A 26794-nucleotide genomic window follows, 5' to 3' on the forward strand; every position below is an offset into this window, starting at 1 on the left:
CAGTTTCATAACACATGTCTGCATGGCTTGAACAAAATATGCTAAAGCAAACCAGGAAAAAAAAAATAGAAAAATGTGTGGCTACTTTAAAAAAAATGTTGCTCATTTTCCCTACCTTATCAAGTGTCATCCTATGAAATGAAAGAAATGCTGATAAAACTCTTCCTCCCAACATATTGTTTTTTAAAATATGTGCAAATGGTGTTAAGTTATAGGATAAAAGCATCATAGGATACACCTTTTTAAGTGCAGAAATCCAAATTAAAATGTCTCTAATCAGTGGCTGTCCAGGTTTTGCTTGAACACATCCAGAAAAGAGGAAGTCACCATCATACAGGGTAATTTATTCCACTACTCCACTTATTCCTATTGTAAGGAAACTTTTTTCCTAACATTCAGCTGAATCTGCTGCTGTGGCTGGAATAAGGATTCCATGTGCAATGAGGAAATGAGGTCAACAACTTTATTCAATAACAATCAGCTCTGTCCCATATGAGCAGATGGTAGCATTGGGATGATTAACAGCATTTGTAAACACATAGGGCACAACGTGTCCATTTCTTATTGGTCTAAAATATGCTTCTGCCTTCTATGGTTAGCATCCACATAGAGATAGGATAAGTGAATCTGATACGAAAATGTTAGTCATGTGAAATAGTTGTTTGCACACATTCATAACATCTGTACAGAACTTTGCTACATTATGGGCAATAACACTTATCTTGTCTGATAAGAGAAAATTGGCATGAAGTGTCGGGATAATTTGGTGGCTGTAACAAGAAAGGGAAGATGAGTCTTCTTTGGATATCATTGTAGAAGTTGCAGTGAAACAGCCATGGAGAACAGATTCAGTTGAACCATCAACACAGGGGCAGGTTCAGCTGATCATGGGAGTTTTAATAAAACTCTCATATAAAAGCGCTGAAGGGAGAAAAGACTCATATTGTGTGTAAGCAACTGACTACTGCACGTAACTAACATTCTCAGTATTCAAATTATTTTAACTGAAACTAAAGTGCTTAAAATTTCACTTAAAAAGAAGACAGTATATAACTAAATACATAATTATAGATTCTTTTAATTTGTATGGATCAGATGTGTTAAAATTTATTAGGAAAAGCCTTCAGGGTATGTTTTTACAAATAAGATAGCCTAAGAGGTTTACTGTGACATTCTATATTATTGATTTTAATTGATTAGTTTTAATGTGACATTTCATGAGCATTTGTGGACCCCCTGTATGTCAACATGGAAGATGGCTGGCATGGTGTTGTAATCCAAACCCTCTTTGTACTTCTGTGCAATATTGAGGTGCATCCATAAGAGGCAGCCATGCCATCTTATACACAATCTCAAATGGTTGCGATATAAGAAAAGGCTCAGTAAAATATGGGACACAGGAAATATTACACTGAAGGAACATATGGAAGGCTGTGGGATGAAAATGAAATGTTTACCTGACCTCTCATCTACAGGCATGGGAAATGGATCTATGTATATACTGTCAGAATCGCTTGATTTGAGATGGGGGGTATATCAATTAAGTAAAATAAACACCTCTGCTACATGTGGATGGACCATGTCATCTGTCCTGTCTTATGCTAAAGTTCTGGACATGTATATTAGGACCTGAATAAAAGTCATTTCTCACATTTGCAGAATCTGCTAGAGCACGGATGTCAAACTCGTGACGTCAGTCGTCATGTGATATATTGCAACATTTTCTCCCTTCATTAAACCAGGGGTGGGCATGGCCAGTGCGTGACACATCTGGTCCACAGGCTGCGAGTTTGAAATCCCTGTGCTAGAGGCAGCAATATAGTTCCACCACTATGGAATACCTAATGCTGCATTCTTTTCTGCTCTTTCAGTGACTCGAAAAAAACTTTTCTTATGGAAGACCTAGCTTCGCAATTTTACCTTTTGAGATAAAAAGGAAGATGGCCCTTCCTTTTTATAGTATTGATGTTCAGATCAATACTATATTCTTACCTAGTGCAGATAGTACTGTTTGAGGAAACAAACTTCAGGCTCACAGAATTACTGATATAGTACATTTACCCATATTCTCCAATCCATTATTGTGATAGCATCCATCCTGTGAGGCAGTTTTATTTGTTCGTTGGCCTAAAAACAATATTGTAAGAGAAAAAGAATGTTCATGTTACATGGATTCAGTGGAATGTGTGCTTTTTTCCCATACTAGTTGCTATTCATGAAAGCCAGTTCCTATTTCTATGATATCATTCATGTTATCAAATTATATATGACCAAATCATGAGAAAATGTAGGAATTAAAAATAAAAAAAAATGTTTTACACAAACACACCCACACACATACAAAACTCAAATTTTCCCTTGCTTTCTTTTTACAGTTGAATTGAGAGAACCAGATGAGTAACTAAATTAACTCAAAACATCTTCTGGGGTCAGCATCTTGTATCTACCAAAGAAAAAGAGATGAGGCATGTTAGCAGAATTCCAAGGTACAGTAGCCTGATTTATCATAATGTTACTAAAAATTATTCAAGTAATCTGTTTTTTCTGAATTGTGTCCAAATGTCACAAATACGTACAAGCAAACTGCACTCTTGAATTTCTTTTTAAAAAATTAAATTGCTTTAAACTGCTGGAACTGCTTATCATTTGAAATACCATGACTTTTGTTCGATGAGGAATTTAATATTTTGGTTCCAGAGATGGTTTAAACAAATAATAAATTTGCTAGCGTGTCAGGACTGTGGAAATCAGTCGTCATCTGTCTGAAGATATAGAAGCACAGGAACAAAAGGAGCTTTCAGTATTAACTGTGTTTTGAAGGTATCAGAGCAAAAATTTTAAGTAGAAAAGTAATAGCATCGTTAACAAAGCTTAGTTATATAATGTGGGTTTAAACCAATGTGGACAACTTTCCAGTAGGCAAGAGCTACTTTTTAAAAAATAGTTTTCTGAGCACCTGTGCAAAACAGTCCTATCACCAAGTACAAAGAATTTTGCATTCTGCAGTAGACTTTGTGGTTCGGCACCTTTATGGGTTTATTATTTATTTAGTTATTTATTTTTGTGCCTTTGAGTCACTGTTGACCCCTGGCTATTATCTGGAGAAGTCCCTGCAGTTCTCTTGGCAAGATTTCAGAAGTAGTTTGCCATTGCCTCCTTCCTATGGCAGAGAGAGAGTGACAGGCTCAAGGTCACCATATTGGCTTTGTCCGGGCGGAACTGGAACTCACAATCTCCCAGTTTCTAACCTGAATGATGCATTAACTGTTGCACCAAACTAGCTGTCTTGGGCCTTCTTGAACAAAAACGAATTATTTTTATTTGTTTTCCTGGCATTGAACCTCTGGGGATCCCATATAAGGACCCTAGAGCATGCACTTCATGGGTATGAGTTGTATATTGTAATTTGTCCTTGTACATCAGAAATATGTAAATAAATATACATGAGAGTAAAATATGAACAGTGTAAGAAAATCCATATAAAAACTATGTATCCCTCATATATTACTCTCTTAACAAGCCTTATTACTTTAACTAAAGATATCATTATGACAAATATTTTGCCACTTTATATTCCCAGTGGAATAGTTTTGTATGATTAAAAGTTTGTAGACATCTTCATACACAAAACACATCTAAGATTACTTCTTTCCCATATCATCCTATCCTGCACAGTACGAAATAAAGTCCAACTGGTTTTTAAAGGCATTACTGAGTGTCCAGACAATTGGAGAATTATAGGTGAAGGAAAAATGAAATGCAGGTATGAAAATTGTAATTAATTTATTTGTGGCGATATCAAAAGCAGCTATTAGAGCCAGGCAAATTAAGCTTTCTTAGACTACTAACATGTGAATAGAAAACTGTGGAGAAGAACAATAACATTGTAGCCGTGTTCTTTTTCTCTTACCCTTCACAGAAATATTTCAGAAAGAAATGCCTACAGATCACAGCCTTACATGGCTTTTCTCATCATATTCTTAAATGATAGAAAAGCGATGTCAATTTGATTAGTGCATGGGATTTTTTTAAAAAAAAACATATCGGAAAAAGGGTCTGGGTTTTGCCAAGAAAACTCTGTGGACATGCCTAGATAATTATCAAAAATCCAAATCAACTCAGGGGAAAAAAATATTGCTGAGTTGATTGATCTTTGGTCCTCTGCCAAGCCGATACTAATATGTCAAATACCATTTTGATGTTTGATGAGTTATTTATAAAGTTATTCTAAATTCTAACAAGAGATAAGATCCTTCCCCTCTACAAAGTATGTTTGAAGAATTTATCCTTCCATAGGTTATGTCAGAGGTGAGGAATGATAGAGAACAAGCATAATGCCCCATAGAAGTAATTTGCCTCTTTTTTAACTAGCCCTTGGTGGGTAGTTGAAAGAAAAATCCTTTATTAATACCATTTGTAAAAGTATTTTAAGCAGAATTTAAAACAAAGCTGAAATTCTAAATACTCTTTTACACAACAAATTCCTTTAAATTCCATTGGATTCCACTGAAAATATGTTCAAGATGGGGCATTAATATCCTTTACATTAATCCTATAAAACCATTGTATGGGGCATAGCACTCTTCCTAAAATGTACATTGATCTCATTGTACTCCTCCTGTTTGTGGTATTAACAATTAGAATTAATGCTTGAAATCTGAAAAATATTCCACGTATTTCAAAAATATTAATTACAAACTAGGTTGAATTCATGTGGCATGTTCTAAGGGAGCAAGGGGCCAGTGGTCATGAGAGGGTTAAGTGCCCTGATCTTGCTGGATCGAGTCAGACGGTTGAGAAGCTCCTCCTCCTGTTGCTGCTTCCCAGTTTTCTGACTCGATCTGTTCTGGATCAGACGCACCCAGCCTTTCCTCTGCCATTTGGCATACTTGGGCTGCATTAAATTGAGCCTTTAATCCCCCCCAAAAATATTATTATTCTTGAGGTGCTGCCAGCAAGAAGGGCTTCGGTCCGAGCCCGCTGGGACCACTTGCAGTCGAGTGGATTGAGGCTCCCTGGGTCGAGCCTCTCCCCTCTGCAGTGTGAAGGGCTCACGCCCGAGCCCGCTGCAGGAACCTCCCCTGCTGAGTAGTGGTTCCTCTCCCATCAAACTTCGGCTGCTGCGTTTCTGAAGAGGCTTTTTCTTTCCGGCGAGTCGGAGCTTATCTCCGATCGCCGAAGGCACCTCTCAGTGACGTGCTTTGAATTTACCGCCCCTGCTGCTTGCAGCCTCGTTCCGGCGGGTCTTCCTTCCGACCCTCGCCGAGTGTGTGGGATCGTCAGCGCCGCAGCGATCAGGCTCTGGAGTGTTTCCTGGGGTTTCCCATACACTCTCAATTGGGCAACACGAGGTCTTGGAGCGTCTTAGAACTTCGTCTGCGGGTAAAGTTGAACGATCCTTTTACGTTATAGCGGCCGCCATTGGATTTAAGAGTAGCGGCCGCCATTTTGGAACTGCCTTGTGGCCTTAGAGATTCTCAGTTGCCATTCAAAGAGGGAAGATGGCCTCCCGTCAGCCCAAGGCATCTAAACACCATCCTTCTGAGGACACTGCCCCGGGCCCTTCTTCCTCATGCCCAACCAAGAAGGCCAAAAAGACCCTCTCCTCTAAGGAGGAGAAAGCTTCAGCGGCCAGGGCAAAAGAGGAACTTCGATTGCACCAGGCAATTGAACGCTCCATTCAAAAGGCCATCAAGGAGGCATCCATCAGGGAGCTTCCAGCTCAACCTGATCCAAGGGCTGCTCAGCCAGGGCCTGCTCCTCAGTCAACCCCGGTTCCTCAACCACCTGACCCAGTCACAGAGCCCCTTCCGGCCTTGCCTCCCTTATCTCCAGACGGAGGCCATTATACTTCCCCCTTGAAAGGGGAGGTTCAAGAGGCCCTCTTCGGGGCCCAGTCAGATCCCTTTCCACCCAGAGTTCCCATGGCAGCCTTATCTCCTCCTTTGGAGCCTCCTGCCTTGCCAGCCTCTTCTGGAGGGACTGGTCCAGCTGGGCCCAATATTTCCCCGGATCTCGTTACCTTCATTCAGGATGCCATCCAAAAAGGGGTGCAAATTGAATTGCAACGCAGAACCTCCTCTTGGGTATCGGAATCTGCCTGTTCGCATATTGATGTCGAGGGCTCTCAGTTGGGTGAGGGCCAGGTTCCAGCTGGGGTCGCTGCCCCCTCCATTACTTCGGAAGGTCATCCTTCCTTCACAGAAGGGGATGCCCGAGATGGGGACCTCTCCGATGATGAGGACTTGGCCCCAGACTAACATCCTTTGTGGGCCTGTTCAAACCCCAACTATTCAGGTCCCTTTTGCATAAAGCGAAACTGACCACCCACCTGGGGACTCCACAAAACCCTCCCACCCAAGGGGGGATACGGTTCCTTCTGTACCCCTCTTTGAGGAACCAGTAGTGGAAACTGAGGAGATCCCTGGACCCAACCTTTTCAGGGAGGTTCTAAGGAAGCAGTGGTCGGCCCCTGCCTCGGGGCCTAACCCCAACCAATTGGACAGGCGCCTTTATAATCTGGCTCTGGATCTGGCGTCCCTTCTCCAAGTTCCAACCATTGTCCCTCCGGTGGCTGCACTTTCTGCTTCTTCCAATCTGACAGACCCTCCTGAGGACAACCTCCGGCCGGAGGACAAACGGCTAGAACAATCCTTAGTTAAGTCCCATCAGGCTTCGGCCTGGGTGGCTAAATCCGCTATGGCCTCGTCATTTTTCAACAGAGCATCCATATTGTGGCTCCGACAATTACAAGATAGACTCCCAATGTTGGATACTCGGTCCCATCAGGACCTCAATAAAATTTTGGCTGTACTGGAGTTCTCCACTGATGCGACCCTTAACTCGTCCCGTTTTGCGGCAAAGGCGATTGGATCTTCTGTGACCTCTAACCATCTACTTTGGCTCCGCAATTGGCAGGCGGATGCCAAATCTAAGTGGCGTTTGGCCACCTCACCATTTGACGGTCCTTCCCTTTTTGGGGCCCCTCTAGAACCATTACTGATCGAATCAAAGGACAAGAGGCGCATTCTTCCCAACATATCCCGCCGATCGGAACAGCGAGCCTCTGCTCCATCTCGTTCCTTTCGTCCCTTTGATTCTTCCTATTCAGGGGCTCGGTCACCCAGGGCCTTCTCGTCCCGCTCCTGACCCCCAGATTGCCAGGGTTCTCAACCTCAAAGGGGGCACTTCAAGCGCCCGTTCCGAGGTGGCCGCGGTCGGCCATTCTGCAGGTCACGCTGACTGCACGTCCAGTCCTCCCATTGGTGACCGCCTGGCTCTCTTTGCCAGCCAGTGGGAGGAAATAACATTGGACGCTTGGGTCAGGGAGACGGTCAGGTGAGGCCTCTCCCTGGAATTCCTCTCCACTCCTCCCGACAGGTTTCTCTGATGCCCTCTTTCTCGGGATCGGCACAAACGGCTCCTGCTGGTAGCGGCTATTCAACATCTTTTAGAAATTTGGGCCATTAAACCGGTACCACAGGAGCAGCACAGACAAGGCTTTTACTCCCGCCTGTTCATCGTTCAGAAATCCTCGGGAGGCTGGAGAGCCATTCTAGACCTCAAGTCTCTGAACCGCTGGATAGTTTACCGCCGGTTCAAGACCATCCTGGAGGGTATCAGAGTCGGGGACTTCCTCACGTCAGTCAACCTGACGGAGGCTTACTTACATGTCCCCATCCATCTGGCTTATGTCAAATTTCTCAGGTTTTGTCATGTGGGTCGCCACTATCAGTACCGCGCACTCCCATTCGGTCTTTCCTTGGCTCCCCCAGTGTTCACGAAATTGATGGCCGCTCTTGCGGCACACCTCCAAGCTCGACCGGTCCGAATCCAGTGCTACCTAGATGATCTTCTCATCCAGTTGACCTCGGAGGCTCTGGCGCATCAGGATCTGGACTCCACCCTCCAGGTCCTGACGGCTCACGGCTTCTCAATCAATTGAGCCAAGAGCCATCTGGTACCCACGACCCGCATCCAACACCTCGGGACTGTTATCGATACAGTCAAGAGCAGGGTCTATCTTTCCGAGGAGCGTCTGTCCAGTCTGCGATCGCTGGTCAGATCTGTCGCTCAGGGGCCTCTGGTCTCCCTGGCAACACTTTCTCACCTCCTGGGAAAGATGGTATCATGCATCGGCATAGTGCCATGGGCCCGTCTCCACTGCAGAGCCCTGCAGTGGTTTCTTCTCCCGTATCAGAAGTCTCGGATTTCGGCCTCCAACCAAATTGTTTGCCTTACCCCAGCAGTTCTTCAGTCCCTTCGATGGTGGTCTTCCCGGGCCCTTCTCAAGGGGAGGGAATTCAGGGAGCCCAATCAGATTATTCTAACAACGGATGCCAGCCTTCACAGCTGGGGGGCCCACATTCAATCTTATATGGCCCAGGGTCTTTGGACCCCAGAGGACCTGGGCCACAACATAAACTGGTTGGAGCTCCGAGCCATCCACCTGGCTCTCCGGGTCTTCAAGGACATAATCAAGGACCGACACATGATTGTCCGAACGGACAACGTGGCCGCCAAGGTCCATGTAAACCACCTGGGGGTAACCCGCTCTCGCCACCTCATGGAGGAGGCCAAGAGACTGGGAGCCTGGGCAGAGACCAATCTGAGATCCCTGCAGGCGTCTCACATTTCCGGACTTGTCAACACTCAAGCCGATTGGCTTAGCCGCGGTGGACCACGGCGAATGGCAGCTCGACCCGACACTGTTCTTACGGATAACACACCGATTCGGGACACCAACAGTGGACTTATTTGCAACGCGAGACAATCGCCAGACAGACTGCTTCTTCTCCAGGTTCCCGGATTTGATGACGGAGGCCGTCGATACCCTCCACTGCAGGTGGCCCTCGGGCCTCCTCTACGCCTTCCCCCCCCTTCCTCTTCTGTCCAGGGTCATCCGGAAGATTCTGGAGGAGCGGGCGGAGCTGATCCTCGTCGCGCCCCACTGGCCTCGCCGGCCTTGGTTTGCCGATCTTCAGGCTCTGTCGGTTCATCCTCCTTGGTGTCTTCCTCCCACCGACGTCATCTTCTTCAAGGATCACTTCGCCATCCAGACACCACCTGGCTCCAGCTGACTGCCTGGCGGTTGAGCGGCAACTACTAGCAACCTCTCAACTGCCGGGTCGCATGGTCGATACCATTCTGGTGGCTCGCCGCCCTGCCACGATTCGGATCTATGGGGCTACCTGGCGCTCCTTCGCGAGATGGTATGCGTCGCAAGGTCTGGACCCGCGCTTGGCTTCCACCAAACAGGTACTTGTTTTTCTCCAGAAGGGGTTGGACACGGGGCTCGCTAACACTTTACGCAGGCAAGTAGCTGCTTTATCTTCCATTCTTTGTTGGGGATCTCGGCGCTCCCTGCCCCATCATCCTCTGATACGGCTGTTCCTTAGGGGGGCTTCGAATCTTTTACCCCCACCAATCCACCGATACCCCACTTGGAATCTGCCGAAGGTGTTAGATGCTCTTACACGAGCCCCCTTCGAGCCTCTCCGTACGGTGGGCCTAAAATTCCTTTCTTATAAGGTCTCCTTTTTAATTGCTATTACCTCTGCTCGGCGAATTTCAGAGTTGGCGGCCCTCTCCACCTGGGAAGACTTTTGCGTATTCCACCCAGATAGGGTGGTCCTATGCTTGGACCCAACCTTTATTCCCAAAATTAACACTCCGTTCCACCGATCCCAGGAACTGGTACTACCTGATTTTTGCCCCCCCCCTTCCCACCCCAGGGAACGAGTTTGGCACTCCCTGGATGTTCACCGGGCTCTATGCATTTACCTATGTCGAACATCTTCCTTTCGTAGGTCAGAGGCCCTTTTCGTTTCCTTTCAGCCTTCCACTCTGGGTCTCAAGGTTTCTTCCCCCACGGTGGGACGTTGGTTGCGGGCGACTATAGCCTCAGCCTACGAGGCCCAGTCCCTACCGGCCTCTAGGCATATCATGGCCCATTCCACGCGGAGTGCGGCGACTTCGGCGGCATGGGCCACCCAGGCTTCCCTGCAGGACGTTTGCTGGGCGGCCACTTGGGCATCTCTGACGCCGTTCATCCACCATTATAAGATCGATCGCTTTGGCGGAGGCGGCCTTTCGCCGTCGAGTGCTCCAGCAGGTCTGTGCGGACCAAGCCTCCACGTCCCGGGCGGATCCCACCCTATAGGTCTCGGGCTTTGGCATGTCCGTCTCATGACCACTGGCCCCTCGCTCCCTCAGAAAGGGCGTTGACCTACCTGAACGCCCATTCTGTGGGCTGAGGGGCCAGTGGTCATTCCCGCCCTCTGATTCCGCCGGTCCGTTTCATCCGGGGCACTCCTTTCCTTTTCTTTGGTTTCAGGTTGGCAGGTGCGTCGTCAGTTATCTCATCCCTCGTCTGAAAGCTGGGAAGCAGCAACAGGAGGAAGAGCTTCTCAACCGTCTGACTCGATCCAGCAAGATCAGGGCACTTAACCCTCTCATGACGACTGGCCCCTTGGCCCACAGAACGGGCGTTCAGGTAGGTCAACGCCCTTTCTCTTTGCATTTCTTGCCTCTATTAGAGTATTTGCTTAAACTGACCGTATAACTTTGAGGTTATAATATTGCATTTCCCATTGTCAATCCCATTATTGACCACTGGTACAACACATTATGTTACTGATATATCCTATGCAGTTCAGAGATTTATATTATAACTCTTAACTTCCTTGCAATTTCTCATTCGGACTAGGCCGATTGACCTTAAAGTCCAAAAATAGATGGGGAGTATTTGGTTGCTATATCTTGACTGTTGTGGCTGGTTCATATGATGACTAAATGAAACCATGTGATAAAAGTATTTGAAAAAAGCCTGGTGTTGAAATGTATGTCATTATGATCAGTGCAACAACTTGCTCAGTTTTCAACCAATCCTATAGCATTTCTCTATGGAAGATCAGTGTTATTACTTCCAACCTGGCAATTGCAGAAAGAATTAAATTAAGATATATCTTATGATTGCATGGTGAATTCAGAGGCAAGGTAAGATTTGAATAGGAGAGTTTCCTGGTTAATTGTTCTCACAGATTCTCTGAAAGAAGCCGATATTCAGCATAGAAATCGTACCTGCAAGCCTCTTTGGAACTGGTAGCAGATTATGAGGAATGTTTGACAAAGCCGAGACAATAAAACAAAAAGAAAAGCATATTTTATCAAGAGGAGAGAGAGAGAGGCCCCCCCATCATATCCCAGCTGATTCTACATTGGGGAATAAATAGCTTCTTTTATGTTGAACAATGCTCACTGCATTTGCTGACAAGCATTTGCTTTCTTTGTGTTTAATCAGCCAGGCTTCCAGATAAAAGAAGTTTGGGAAGAAGAGGGGGTGGTTTTCTTTATCATGCAGAGAAGAGAGACAAACCACCACAGGATTTTCACCTCATTCTTTGCTTAATATGATAGAACTAAATATCATCAATGTTATATTGCTTATATCTGGCATTCTGATATCTGCTTTTTATGCCAGTGGGAAATGATTCTAATCTTAGCCTTCTATAATCATCACTGATTTCTGTCTCAATATCTCTTTCTCTTTCCGTCTTTTGATATACATTTATTAAAGACACAGTGCTCCATCATTGCAAAGAAAGTACCATTGGAGGGGGGTGGAAATGCTAGTATATCCCTCAGCATGAAACTGTCTGTGAATTCATTCAGATTAAAAAAAAAAAAGAGCCACCCCACTCTGGTTGGGTTAGTTTGAAGCTCTTCACACTGCTGGGATTTCAGCTCTGTCCTAATTTTATATATTAAAAAGGCAGTATGGACTAGACTCTGGTAAGAGGACATGTATCATGAATACACATCATGCCATCTGTCTGTTCCATTTGTCTGCATGGTTCTGCAGTCAAAACAAATCCGTCATCCCAGATTTGCTGCGGGTAGGTTGCCTGGAAGCCAGGATTACAACACAGAACTCAATTTTTAATGGTGGGAGGGGGAGAGACACAATTGCTGCTTCTCATTTTATTGTTTGAATTTTGAATTATTTTTCTTCTCCCCATGTCCACAGCCCAAAGGAAATTAAGAATCCTTTAAAAACTTTTCATAAAGCACAGCCGGTTCCTGTAGATAGGATCAGATCTACACCAACTTTTGAGAAGGTAGCCTGAAAAATATTCTTAATGCCACTCATTCTATGTTTTTTCTTTAAAATCATCTTTGTACTAAATATCAGGGGGGAAAATCCAGTTATTTGTTTTGAATCAGCCCCCAAATTGCAAAATCTGCCACTTTATGTTGTACAGTATCCATCTCAAAAAGAATGAAATATTTTCTAGAAGAATTGTATTTGAAAAGAATTACATGTGTGAATGTAACATTGTTTGGTGGACTCAACAATGGAATCTAATAATTAATTATATAGCAGATGACTTAAGTCTTTTAGTGCATGTATCCGCTCCCTTTTCATCTTATTGAAATGCCATTTCTATGGGATAAAATAAGATTAATGGTTGTCCTGGCATTTTCATAATATCTCTTTGTCTTTCTCTCTTAGACACTCACTTTTTGTTTCTCTCACACCCACTTACACATAGAAACAAAGAGAGAGAAGGCTGGAGAGTCAGCAACTTGTAGATTGGCAACATACAAAATAATAATAATAAAACCAATCTTTTTAATTCATTGCATACTTACGTTGCGAAAATACACTGCATTTCACGTAATTTCATTTATGCAAATAGATATCTCCATGCAGAAGATGTGTACATGATGAGAGTCTGCTGTAAATCTGGAATTAGAGGCTTGAAATTTATTTCAGAATTACTTTTGTGTTGAATTTGACAGTTGTCTTTGTAACATCTATAAATATATGCTTGCTTTTCTCAAACGTATGCATTAAGCCACTGCACAAGGGCAATTCTATTTAAAAGGAAGCCAGTGTTTTCAGTGGGGGGTTTTCCAGTGTAAATGTGGGAGATTGTATATCTAGATTGATGAACACATTACTAATGTCATACGTGTGTGTGACATGTAGTTTGCAAAGGGAAACACTACGTAGTTATATATTTTGTAAGAGGTGATTCAGACCTTTCATAATACCTATTGCTCAGGAATGAACACATCTTTCATTATCATTTTGGGGATGTTGTTTATATTCTGAATGAATTTTCATGTGCACATTACTCATATTTTCATTGATATATATGGAGTTTTACCTAGTATACACATTTGAGACACTATCTAAATATCCCTTTTTGTGCTTATATACTGAAACCTACTTCATTAAGATTTCCACCAGTCCTTTAGGATTTATTAACTATAGCACAAAGCTCTTCCGTTCAGTATCCAAGATGGCAGGCGTTTTGTAAAACCTTACTACTTCCCTCAGAATAATGAAAGCAGTGCCACAATAGAAGACCTATCCTATTATATGTACTGTTAATTGTTAGGTGCATTTGTGTGTTAGTCTCAGTGTGTCATATGTGTGAACGCAAGAAAAGAGAAACATAAGAACACAAAGTTTTCAAAAACAATTCAATGGCTAATAGCTAAATTGGTTAAATTAAGCTAAATTAGACTGTTAATTAAAATAAATTTAATTTAGTTAGAACAATTAATCAGTGGAACAATTTGCCTCCAGAAGTTGTGGGTGCTCCAACACTGGAGGCATTTAAGAAGAGAGATTGGACAATTTATTTGTCTGAAATGGTATTCGGTTTCCTGTCTGAGCAGGGGTTGGACTAGATATAAATAAATCAAATTAAATCAGCATATAAATCAAATAAAAAAGAAGAAGAAGACCTGAAAGGTCCCTTCCAACTCCATTATTCTGTTATCTTTATTACAAAAAGGTTATCACCTTTAACCCAACATTTAATAAATGTTGGAATCTTTTCCATGCTTTAATCTTACCTCTTTGGTATTACTTTGTCCACTAATGTTGCTTAATATGGGCTGGTCTATAATAGTAATAAACATTGATTTGCTTTGATTTGAATGTTGCTTAATAAATAATGTTTGAAAACCAAAACCATGCCTGTATTCATGCCTCCTATTTTTGATATAAATCCTTAGGATTTACTGATTCATAAATATTCTAAACATTTTCAAAAATCATGAAATGAAATTTTTGGCTCATCTGTCAAAACACTATCCTCATTATATATCAGCTTTTGCAGAAGTTAATAATCAGTTCACTGACCACAATATCATGATTAAAGTTTTGGAATATTACTTGAAAATCTTAATAATAATTTTTTGCAAGATAAATTAAATGTATATTTGCATTATATAATTCAATTTTTAAAAATATATTTCCTATTTGATGCCTCCAGATACATTAGGTTTTAATTATCAGAATTCCTAGTTAGCAAATATCTGAAAGAAAAGAATTCTGGAAATTGAACATCTTGGTTCAGCTAAGCACATCTGCTCAAACACTGTATGATACATTTCCTGAGTTCTTCATTTTTCAAAAAAAAAATCAAAATTGTTTTTTAATCTCATTGTTCAGGAATGGTCATGCCTTTAAAAAAAGCAATAACAATATGCAGTGAAGTATTATTTATATATAAAATTAATTGGCTGCCAATCTTACTTCAGAATAACTGATCAGCTTACAATCATAAAAAAATAAAAACTGTACAAAGATAAAAAGCATAAAAGTATATGTCCAAACTCGTAAGCTTTTTTAATTTAATTTAAATTGTGGGGGATTATAATGGAGGGATGAATTGCTTTAGATTAATATAATATATTTTTCAAATGGCGCCAAAATTTGTATGAATAGAGGTATACATGAACCACTCTGTTTATTCCTAGGAACACTAATGAGCCAGTCTGTTTCCTTAACAGAAATTCTGATGTTCAACTTTTCCTACAGTTATGCAATCTCAGTCATAGAAAAAGGGCTTTTCCATTACTAAATGAAGAATGTTTTTCTCCAGCCTCAAATCCTAATTTACTGTACAGCTCTGGTAGAAGTACAATATATGTCTTTCTTCTCAATCATTGATTGGAACTGGGTTATCTCTTAGCCAAATATTTGCAAACGGTCTGTAACACCTTTGACCAGCATGGAAGTCCTCAGCTGTGTAGGAAGTTTCCTATAGGCAAACTGCAATCCCAGAATGACAACATATGTGAGATGATGTCATTATATCAATGCTGCCATTATGTACTTGTATCCAAAAACTGACACAACTTGTGGTATTTTCATAATGCTATTTCATATGTGTCATCACTTATCCACAATGGATACCATTGGCCAATTTGGATATTCCCATATTTCCTAGCAAATTTGAATTGGGAACTATGTTTCTTGCTTCCAAGACTGGTTTGAAAAATAGCCATGAAAGGAACTTTTACGAGTTGTTTAGCCATTTGTATTGACAAGAGGAATCTTATAGAGGGTACTGAGCCCATTCACATTCTGGTTTATTGTGATAAATAAGAATGGTCATTAATGTAATTTAAATCTACAGTGTCTAATTATTAATGTCTAGTTGTATAAAATAGACAATATTCTATTATGCACTATGAATATAGTAATGACAGTGGTCCCATTCATATATAATGCTGCATCATGGTTACTGCTTGATATGTAGCAGTGAAATTATTTCCCTTTTGTAATAGCTAGAGTTTACTAAAAATCCACTCTTTAAAAGAAATGTGTAGTTGTCACTTTGAATTTTTTTTTAATTGCATGGAGATGATTGATCCAAAGAACTGCATTTGGAGTAGTAATCTATGGGCAGAGCAAAAGTTGTGGCCTCATTTGCCAATGTTAAATGAAGATTGGGCTTTAGTTTCTCCATAGTACTCAACTATTCTGATAGCGATAGAAAATATGAAGCTATGGTTTATAAGTAATTACATTTATAATTGGAATTGAGAGGTGAGATCCAAAGATATATCAACTTCTTGAAAACACTTTCAGTACTCCCAATTTTTTAATACCAATTTTTTAAAAAGTGTAATTTGCATTAATTTAATGATCACTAGAATGAACTGGACATTTCAAAAAATCCTTGTTAAATTGTAGCAATATGTATGTGAGGAATTTGAATAGGGGTTAATCAGATCATCCAATGATGACCTATTTCTCTACTAAAATAATATACAGGGAAAGGATATTCAATGCTACATCTGCCATTACAATCTCCAGTCTGTTGAATTTCAGTGCTTCTGAAATATCGGCCTGTTGTGTAAGCTTTTTATATATGGCCTATTTCCCTCTAGCAATTACATGAAGCTCAGAAAGATTTTTTTTTTAAATCTCAGTTTGTTGGTTTTCATCAACTTAAAAAGTTTGACCTTAAGCATTTTCTTAGACCTGGAGGGAAAGAACCTACTTGTGCAACATGCCAAGCATTGTTGCCTTATCCTATGGAAGCAGCTGTTCTGGGGAAGATTAATTGCACATATTTTCAGATGTAGGATTATGACTCTAAGTAGAAAAAAAGAAATAACCCCAATGACAATTGGTTTCTCTCTTTACAGCTTAGAGACATCAGTATTCTCTTGAGGTTATACCAGCTTTTCCCAAACTGGTATTTCCAGATACATAGGTACTAGAACTCCCCAAATTCTCACCTAATATGGCTGATTTAAGAGATCAGACATAAAGAAGATTTATGAGACATAAAGAATTATGAGACTAGAAATTCAGTAAGCTAACTAACTTTGAAATAACCCATATTTCAAGGGTTATGAAGGCAGGGAGACAGATTTTGTTAGAAAATTGCAGTCCAAGAAATTCTGTTATCTAGTTCTCATCCTTTCACACACAACTATGGAAAGTTGCTTAATATCAGAACAAACTATTATGCATTCTAATGTGTGTTAGTTAATTGCAGTCATTAGTAGCTGCTCCTAGTGCAGATAGGGGCAGAGAGTTTTTTTTTTTTTTTAAAGATGATAACATTGTAGCACCACATTCTCTACATTGTCAGAATTCTGAATTATTCTCATCCACTGCCCTACCCATTGCTGCGTCTGTGTATAGGTCGTCTAGCATTTAGCTTAACTGAAAAATCACACAGAGCACATTCATCTTCATATAAACTGTGCTCAACAAGTTGGATTAACCTCTCAGTAGATATACATAAAGCTGAATGTGAAATATTATTTTAAAGGGATGCAGTATTACATTATTTCTCATGGAGATACATTCCTCAGAAATTTTAAGTTTAATCTCTTCAAATTTATGTTTGTTCACATATTTCCACCTAACAAATCTCTACCTACTAAATTACAGGATGGATCGATGGATTGATAGATCGATAGACGGGCAGAGAGACAGACAATGTTGCCTAACAAAATATTTGGAGAATATTCGTATGGCAAGGTAAGAAACCAAGGATAAAAGTGAAAATAATGCAGGACATACGAGAAAGAGGAGGATTGAAAATGCCAAATTTAAAATTGTACTATGAAGCAGCTGTTTTATCAGCAATTAGTGATTGGATTAATCTAACAAATGGAAGGATATTGAATATTGAAGGGCATGACCTGGTCTATGGTTGGCATGCTTATTTAGTGTATGAAAAAAGGGTGGATAGAGCATTTAAGAGTCATATATTGAGAAATGCTTTATTGCGTGTCTGGAAGAAATATCAATATAAATTAAATGAAAAGATACCTATATGGACAGCACCCAGGCACGCAATAGAGAATACGAGTATAGAAAGTAGACAGGATGTAATTACATATAAAGATATTCTCATTATGGAGGGAGGTATATTAAAACTAAAACCTGTGAATGTGTTGAAAGAGGAGAAAATAACTCAAACATGGTTTCAATATGTACAATTACAAGCCAGATGGAGAAAAGACCAGAAAACTGGTGTTATACAAAGTGATGAAAATTTAATTAAACAAATTAGAGACCAAAGCCCAATGCACATAAAAAGATTGTATAATATATTGATAGAGATGGACTCGGAAACAGAGTTAGTTAAGGACTGTATGATAAAATGGGCGCAGAATTTTGAACAGCCAATAATGATGGAAACGTGGGAAAAAATATGGGTGACAAATGTGAAATTTACCAAAGCGCAAAATTTAAGGGAGAACTTTTATAAAATGTTTTATAGATGGCATCTAGACCCAAAAAAGTTATCTCGTATGTATCCGAATGTACAACCAAAATGTTGGAGATGTAATTGTGAGGATGCCACTTATTTTCACATTTGGTGAACATATAAAAAAGGTTAAAGCGTTTTGGATTAAAATCTGGTGGATTTTACAAAATATTCTTAAAAAGAGGTTGAAATTTACACCACAGCTGTTTCTGCTGGGTATAGTTACAGATTGTACAGTTATAGAGACTAAATTGATTTTGAACTTAATAACTGCAGCAAGACTGTTGGTGGCACAATATTGGAAGAAGCAAGATTTACCTACAATCCAAGAGTGGACAATGAAAGTTACAAACCTAGCGGAAATGGCAAAAATCTCGGCGTACTTGAAGGATCATTCAAATGAAAGATATTTAAGAGACTGGAGAAGATGGATAGATTATATTCAAAATAAATACCGGAATAAGAAATTGCAGATAGGTTATGAATGATTATATAGATATTTGGTGTGTCTTTAAGTAATAAAGCTAGGCGGGTAATTAGGGAATTGAAGGAACAAGAGATGTGGAATGTCATAATTGTTTAGACTAGGATTGATTATGATTGTTGAAGGTAATTTGTAATTTGTAATTTGTTCTGGGAAGAGGAGAGGGGAGGGGGGAGGTTGAGGTAGGGAAGGGGGGGGGAATATGTAAACTTTTTGTAAAACTTTTCAATAAATATATATATATATATTTGGAGAATTTATAATGAACCAATACAAGTGTATAGTGTGTGATTATTTGTTGTCATAAATGGTTCAGAGTTGCAGAATTCTACTCTAGTTTCCATCAATTTTCACCCAATTCAGAGGATATACCTCTGTCTGTAGATCCTCTGTAGTAATAACTTAAAAAGTCATTAGGCTGGCCTAAATCTGCTTATATTTATCAGCCTTAAATAGGACATAAAAGGGGATTACCCTGTGGGATAGCCATACTATGCAGGCACCACTCTGAGTACTTTAGACTATCTGGCTACCTCCTATATATTCTGCAATTTCTCGACAGACATTAAGGCCTTATGCCTGAAATGGACTTGGAAACTGAATGCTTCTATAAAGGAGAGACCAACAATTCTATTTTTGCCATTTATTTCATTAATAGATAACCAGCCTTGGGCAAATATTTTGATCTAGTTGATACTTTCAGGAACTTGTGACTATCTCCAAAACATAGTATAGTTACTATGGTAATCAAATCAAATTTTTATTATGCTCACACAGCATCATAAGGCAGATGGTGTACAGTCAATTAAAAAGCATAGAAGGTACATCAGAGTCTGAAAAAAGAAAAATGAGAAGAAGTTAAGACAGGAAGTATACATAAAAGTCTTCAAGAATCTAAAAGAAGGTATAGTTGTAGTAGATAGATTTAGGGACATAAAGACTATATGAAATCACAGTGCAGTCTAATATGGCAGATTACGTGCTTATTATCTTGTTTATTGCACAATTTATCATCTGAAAAATTTGGAATGCTGCTACGCAGAACCTGGCAACATTGTGTATTATAGCGGGGTTGGTATCTGAAAGCATGAGGGAGGTATAGAATTGTCTTGTGTGCCCTGGATGTTTATGCAGTGTAGGTGAAATAAGGCTAGTATAAGTGTCTCTTTAGTGTAGGCACCAGAGAAGCACATGCTCTGTTGTTTCTGTGTTTAGAGTTAGGGGCATTGTTTCTCCCAGTAAGGAATCTTCTTGTATTGTCCTTCAAGGACCACTGAGGGGACAGCATAACATTGTGCCAGGATAAAGGCACTCCACTATTTAGGTATTTCAGATTTAGTTAGGTAAGTCAAAGAGGAGGCAAAGTACCTGTTGGATTCACCAGCAGTAAAGGTTGGGATGCTGACTAAATCTAGTTGGCGCTCAACATAGTTACTGCTACACATAGTTTAATGAGAACTGTGGTTTGATCATATTCCATGCTGAATAGAAGACCTGGAAAGAAGCCTAGAGATCTGATTTTAGTTGCCATTGCTTGTTTCCTTGTGGATTGAAAACATTAGAGATAAATTCCTTGTGTTCCTTGTATTCAATTCAATTCAATTCAATTAACTCATAGTTAGTAGGAACTATGATAAAGAAACATGTATGTAATGCAAAAGAGTAAGATGAACATGTTAAAGCCAATATACATAGGCAACATGTTGCCATGTTCCAAAGTAAGACCTAAACTAGTGCCTACATGGTTTGCGCTACGGTGTTTAAAAATGTAAATAACCAATAACATCAAAAAAGAAGAAAACCATAATAATTGAGTAGAATCAACTAATAGATGCAAATAAACGAATGTTAGTTCCATCTTTTGTATACAAATAGTACTCACTTACTATTCATTCATTCAAGCAGCAGTTTGAAGTTATAGTGGTGCCGAAAAAAATAACTTCACAGCCCATTTGCAACCTTTGAAGCTTCCCTCAATCGTGTGATCATCAACTAGTATGCATTGTCCTATGCCTGATCTCCATTTTTTTCCTTTGCCCCCTTGCAGAGGAGAGAGATTGGAGAGAAGATTTGAAGAGAGTAAATTGTTTACTCTTATACACATTGAAAGTAATGAGATTATATGCACCGCACAGACACTTTACAGTTCTTTCTTGAATTTCTTTCTTTCCAATCTCTCTCCACTGTAAGGTGGGGAGGGGGGAAAAAGCAATTGATTGCTATAGGCCAGTGTTGGCGAACCTTTTTGGCACTGAGTGCCAAAACAGGAGCGTGCGCAATGGGGGGAGCACCAGAAACCAGAAGAGCAGCTCCCCGGCGCGCACACGCATGAGCACCGGAAACCGGAAGAGCAGTTCCCCGGTGCTCATGCGCGCCAGGGAGCTGCTCTTCCGGTTTCCGGTGCTCCCACGTGCGTGAAGACCAGCTGGCCTGCATGCATGTGCGTGCCAAAACCCAGAAGAACAAAGGGTGATGGCTGGCGTGCCCGGAGAGATGGCTCTGTGTGTCACTTCTGGCACACGTGCCATAGGTTCGCCATCATGGTTAGGCAATATCTCCTTTGCCTGACCCCTCTACCCATAGAGCAGAGAAATTGGAGAGAAAGAGATTTCAAGAGAGTAAGCTGTTTGTTGTTCTACACAAGAACAGTGCGATCATGCTGGCAATGAAGAGTCAGACAGAGGAGAAATTACCTGCAGAAATCAATTGCTTTTTTCCTGCCCCATCTCATCCATAGAGTGAAGAGATTGGAGACAAAGGGATTTTAAGAGAGTAACCTGTTTACATAGCACACCCATGTCTTCTAACCCTAGGATGGGGTTTGATTGCACTGCTTTTCATGTATACAAGACAGTAAACTGTCAATCAGGGATTTCAAAGGGGGGGATAGTTAGGAAGCAAACAAAAGCCAAAGGTGAGAAACAGACTAAGTTGTCTCTTTCTATCCAGAAAGCACAGTTGCGGTCATGTGATTTCCCACTAAGCAACCACTTCTTTATCAATGGAGTTGCTAATTCCAATTGAGATCATTAAGCAGAACTACCTGTATATTCCATATAAAGAGCCCTCAAATCTTGTACATCCTGAAAAAAGATAAGCATTTTTGTATGAAGTATATGTGGAGGAATCTGGTTCAGTAATCTTCCTTAGAGAATAATTGTCAATCTTTCTGAAATTAGTCATACTTTTCAGTGTCAAAAGTCTCCAAATCGATTAGTCATCTGAAATCTGGAAAGGAATGGTTTTTATTCTCCCCAGAGGTGATTAAGTGGGTGCCATTCTGGCCTTATCATTTATTTACACAAAGACTGGCATTTGCCAGTCTTAGGGAAGGGAAGACTTTTATGATAGTTATCATTGTCTAATTAGTCTATTAAATACCATTAGCAAAATGTATGCAAGACACTTTTAAATTGGATGGAGTTAGAAAATACACTTGAGGATGGGATTAAATCTGTTGAAGTGCAATAGAACAGGGGATTTTAAATGGAAAAATATACAGAAAAATAAGTGTCGCCCTAGATGCTGTGTTTATTAAGTTTAAGCAGGCATTTGATTGTGTCTCTGTGAAAAAAGGATGGAAAAAGCTCGAGGAAAGTATAGGAAAATTTTAGAAGTATAACATCAGATTACCACCTGCTTATTCTTAGCTATAAGGTATACAAATACTTACTTTAAAGTAAGATGTAATGTGACAGTTCCACTCTCTGATTTGATCTATATTAGAAGATGAATCCATGCTTATTTAACTTCTATATCAATTCCATGATTTGTCATCTAACTAAATTTAATCCACCTGTTTTATTATTTATATTGTTTATATACTGTCAAATTTTCCAGAGACTTCTTATATTTAAAATTTAAAATTAGTATTGTAAACATTTATGTCATTAATGGCAAGGGTGGGGGAGGAAGGGAGTGCAGCCTTATGAAATCTGTGCAGCCTTATGAAAGCCATATTGTAGTGCACACCCTGCGCCTTTTGTACAGATGTTGCACATATGTACAAAAGCATTTGAGAATGCCTCTGTGTGTGTGTGTGTGTGTGTGTGTGTGTGTGTGTGTGTGTTCGCGCGCGCACTATTATATGCAGATGAGCCGGTCACTGTTATTCAAAGGTTTATATCTATATTGTTCTTCTGCAATGTTTACTAAATGTTTACTGCATTTCTGAATATATTCATTAGGCCTATGCAGGAATCTGGATTCATAGGGTAAAATGTAAATCAGAGCACCTGTCAGGGCCAATTTGAATCAAAAATATCTTTTCCTGGGATGTGTCAGCAGCATAGGGCAGATATGCAAGCATGGGAAAAGATGTAGCTATCTTAACAGGTCCCTGACAAGTCCTGGATATACAAATCAGGGTCTCTGCACTAGTCAATATATTCAAGATTGAGAAATCATTTGAGATGGACTCTTGTTTTTAAAATAATGTTAATGAAGATAGACAGTTTTCAACCAAGTATTTAATGCACTGTTAACAGACATGCAACATAGTCTACATCCACATGATGTAGTGAAACGCAATGTTTGACAACATCATTTGATAGCATAATTGCATCCCTTCCTTTCTGAAATTATATAACTATTCCACATAACAGACAGACTTCTGGAAAATGTAATGCATAAATAGCAGCTGTGGTTCCTGTGCTAAATAAGAAGTCAGTTGAGTTTTCTGCCTGGTTCTTCTTATAAACCATTTGTTTAACTTAAGAAATTATCAAGAAAATTTTAATCAAGAAAATTTAAATCCTACTTTCCTTTCATTTCAGAAGATTTTGCAAGGTATTGTTGGATCATCTTAACCACATTCTGGATAAGGATCTTAACATTCCTTATCTACTGACTTAAGATGGCAACGGCAAAATTGAGGTCACATGAAAAATACATATTCTACTGGACCAGCAGTCAGGAATGGGTTAACTCTGTCATCTGTCCCGGACTGAGTCTGCAATTTGTGAAGCTCCTCATCTTCCTCCTGCTTCCCAGATTTCAGACTCAGTCGATCTGAACGGACAGACTTGGCTAAGCTGCCCATTCTTGACTGCCTTGGCAGGTCTTTTGGCTAGCCTTTACCAACAGCTGGCTTCTATTGCTTGAATCCATTGGAGGACTCCCAGAGACCTGGTAGAGCCCTGCCTTTCCAGCGTGAAGGGTTCATGCCCGATACCGTTGAAGACCGCATTAGCGGTTTATGCAGGCATCTCCCAGCTCGTCCGGTTGAGGTCCTGCTATCCCAGCACGAACGGCCTCGGTCGGAAACCGCTTTTGGGAGTGGCGAGTCTGCCAGTTGGCAGACCCTGGAACGGCATCCCTGGGGTTTCCCCATACACCTGTCAGCGGTGGTTTGCGGAGGTTCCCAACCGCCACCATTTTGCATGAGAAACAGAGGTTTTGCCGCACGGCCAAGATGACGAATACAGCTGCCTCTCTCTCCCCCTGAGCAGCGCCTGCAGTGGTAAGCCCATTCCGATTGCCCCGGGCCTCCAGGGATCGTGCAGCTATCAGAGCCTGCTCTTTATTGCATCGGCTTCTGTCGGGGCTTCCCTGGCGGATGCCATTTTGAATTGATCATCTTTTTTATTCGGCCACCATTTTGGATCTGCCTCGTGCAAATTAGAGGCCTGTATCCCTGTTAAGCAAGATGGCCTCCACCTCTTCAGCCCGACCCTCCAAGAGGGCCTCTTCAAGCCTCACTTCATCGGAGCCTGCTGGCTCTTCTCAACCAGGCCCCTCCAAAGGGAGCAAGGCTCCTTCAACTAAGGCTCCTAGGTCCCAGAAGGCTTCTAAAGCCTTGGAGAGGGCTGAAAGCAAGAGGTAAGGACCTTGAACAGGTCATTGAAAAGGCCATAAAGGAGGCCGCTAGGAAGGAGTTCAGCCCCTCCCCCATGGCCCAGACCCCTGCTCCAGAGCCTGCAGCTCCCCAGGAGAACCCTGTTACCCAGGCCCCTCCTACAGCCTGGTCCCCGGATGGGGATCCGGCCTTGTCCTGTTCTGCGCAGGCTGAGGCCAGTGCACGTGTGTTTGGGGCCCTACAGCCTTCTCCTCCCCCCACCCAAGTCTCCCCTGTCGCCCAGGTGGTTCCTCCACTCCAGGCGGCATCTCTTGTCCAGATGTTGCAACAGGACCTGGTTGCTCCTCAGCCTCCTTCCGAGGCTTCTGTTCCTCAGGTTGAGGCACCCTGGCCTGAAGCTGGGTTCCAATCCCCCCTTGTTCCTGACTTGGCGGCCCTTATCCAGGAGGCGGTCCAGCGGGGCATTGCCACTGAGATGCAGCACAGAACCAGTTCTTGGGTCTCGGAACAGGCCAGGTCTCAGGGGGCCCTTCAGCATTCTCAAGGGTCTGCGGACCTGGATCACCCCCAGGACCAGGTTTATGTTAGGGCTTCCACCAGTCAGGGTTCTGCAGCAGGAGATGACCTTGGGTTGTCAGATGATGAGGACGTCTCGATCAGCCTTCCTTTGTTCAAACCTCAGGTCACTTCTCCGCAAGGCCAAGCTCACTACCCAACTAGGTCTCCCTCCACCCAGAGCAGACATGTTGGGGGATGGTGCGGGCCCTTCAGTCTCCTTACTTGAGGAACCTACCTTCCTCAAGATGTTTAAGGACGTTGTCACACGCCAGTGGTCAGCTCCAGTTTCGGGCCCTAATCCTAAAACACTGGACAGACATCTGTATAACTTGGCTTCTGACATTTCTTCCATTTTGCAGGTACCTGCAGTGGACCCCCCGGTGGTCACCCTCTTGACAACTTCTGTCCTCATGGGCCCACCTGAGGAAGGTCTTCAGCCCGAGAACAAGAGGCTGGAGCATTCCCTGACCAAGGCTCATCAAGCTGCGGCTTGAGCCATTAAGGCATCATCAGCCCTTCTTTCTTTAATAGGGCTACCCTCATGTGGAGTTACAGGATTGCTTACCTGTTTCAGATACTAGGGCTCATCAGGATGTGAACAAGATAGTGGCCACCTGGAGTACTCGGCAGACGCCACGCTGAACGCCTCTAGATTTGCACGTCTCCACTGCAGGGCTCTGCAGTAGGTCTTTCTTCCGTATCAACGAACTCACAAGAGCTCTTCTGCTCGGTTGATTCTGCTTCCCCCCAAAGTCAGCCTCTCCCGTCGCTGGTGGTCCTCCCCAGCTCTGTGCAAGGGTCGGTGTTTCAGGGAGCCTCAATGCACGGTCCTAACAACAGACGCCAGCTTTTACTGCTGCGGAGCCCATCTGGGCTCGGACTTCACCCAGGGTCGGTGGACTCTGGTTGACGTAGCCCATGGCATAAACTGGCTGGAGCTTCCTGAGCTAGGGGAGGTTCCTGAGATTCAGCTAAAGTCAAGAGCACCAGCCCAGCTCCCCTACTGTGATATCTTTTCTTCAGGGGAAAATTGTATTGCTTAGGACCAAAAGTCATGAAAGCTGTATCTACTTTGGGGTCCCTTTAAATTGTTCAACATAATAGCTATCTTCACAGAGCAAGTCTTGTATGCAATGGAGTGTTGTGGTTCTAAGGTAGGAAATTTTCTCTATACCACTGAAAGTATAGAAACAATAAGAAAAATCTGAAGCTGTTTTTCTGTGTGTGTGTGTGAGAGAGAGAGAGAGAGAGAGAGGAACGGGGTGTTCTTGCAGTTCATCGTTTTGCACGTGCCTAAACCCCAGTTCCGATAATCTAAAGAATGCTTTCAAATTGCCATTATTAAGCAAGAAAAATGTGGGTTAGACTGAAGATCAACTATATGAGGATCTTGCTTCCTAAAATAGTACTCCCAAGTGTTTCGGGGAATGCTCAGGCAGAATATTGATGCGCAAATATGATGTAGACCTTGTGAATGATATATGAAGATCCATTCGTTCCTATTAAAGCTTAGCATCCAGTCATATAGATGTTCCCATGAACTTTTAAAAACTTGTTTAAATCCACCAAAGTCTGCAATCACCCACATATTCATAGCCTTGGATTTTTTTTATTTGATTGATTGATTGATTGATTGTCAAATTAAGAAGGCTACCCAACTCAATGAAGAGTGGGTGGCATACAGCATTAAAACAGAACAATAAAACAAAAAAAAATTATGTAGATATAGAAGAAAAGTGATTCACACTAACATGCAAAATCCTGTAAGGATTTATCTATTCACACTAACCCAAAGCCTGAAGAAAAAGCCAGGTATTCAGACTTTCTGAACACAGATGGGGTGAGGACTATCTTTTTTTCCAGAAGACTGGCAAAATGATAGAAAAGACCTGCTTACTTTTCTATCCAGGG

The 26794-nt window shown here is 41.6% G+C and overlaps 1 protein-coding gene and 1 pseudogene across 7 annotated transcripts in view; both read left to right on the forward strand.

The window, feature by feature from the left end:
• LOC132711353 (uncharacterized) overlaps nucleotides 1-26794 on the forward strand; it is a 120049-nt gene that overhangs the window by 60195 nt on the left and 33060 nt on the right. For all 7 annotated transcript variants that reach the window (XR_009622178.2, XR_015733163.1, XR_015733164.1 and 4 more), the window contains 2 exons: nucleotides 2376-2486; nucleotides 17219-17308. Coding sequence is in view for 2 of the 7 variants with exons in the window: in XM_087890044.1 (XP_087746170.1) it covers nucleotides 17267-17308 (42 nt within the window). In the remaining 5 variants the exon portion in view is untranslated. The remainder of the gene's footprint in view (nucleotides 1-2375; nucleotides 2487-17218; nucleotides 17309-26794) is intronic.
• On the forward strand, nucleotides 5502-7242 carry LOC148114666 (uncharacterized; annotated as a pseudogene).

The sequence above is a fragment of the Pantherophis guttatus genome, chromosome 3, assembly GCF_059756535.1.
Source record: "Pantherophis guttatus breed Tessera chromosome 3, ASM5975653v1, whole genome shotgun sequence".
Taxonomy (NCBI): Eukaryota; Metazoa; Chordata; class Lepidosauria; order Squamata; family Colubridae; genus Pantherophis; species Pantherophis guttatus.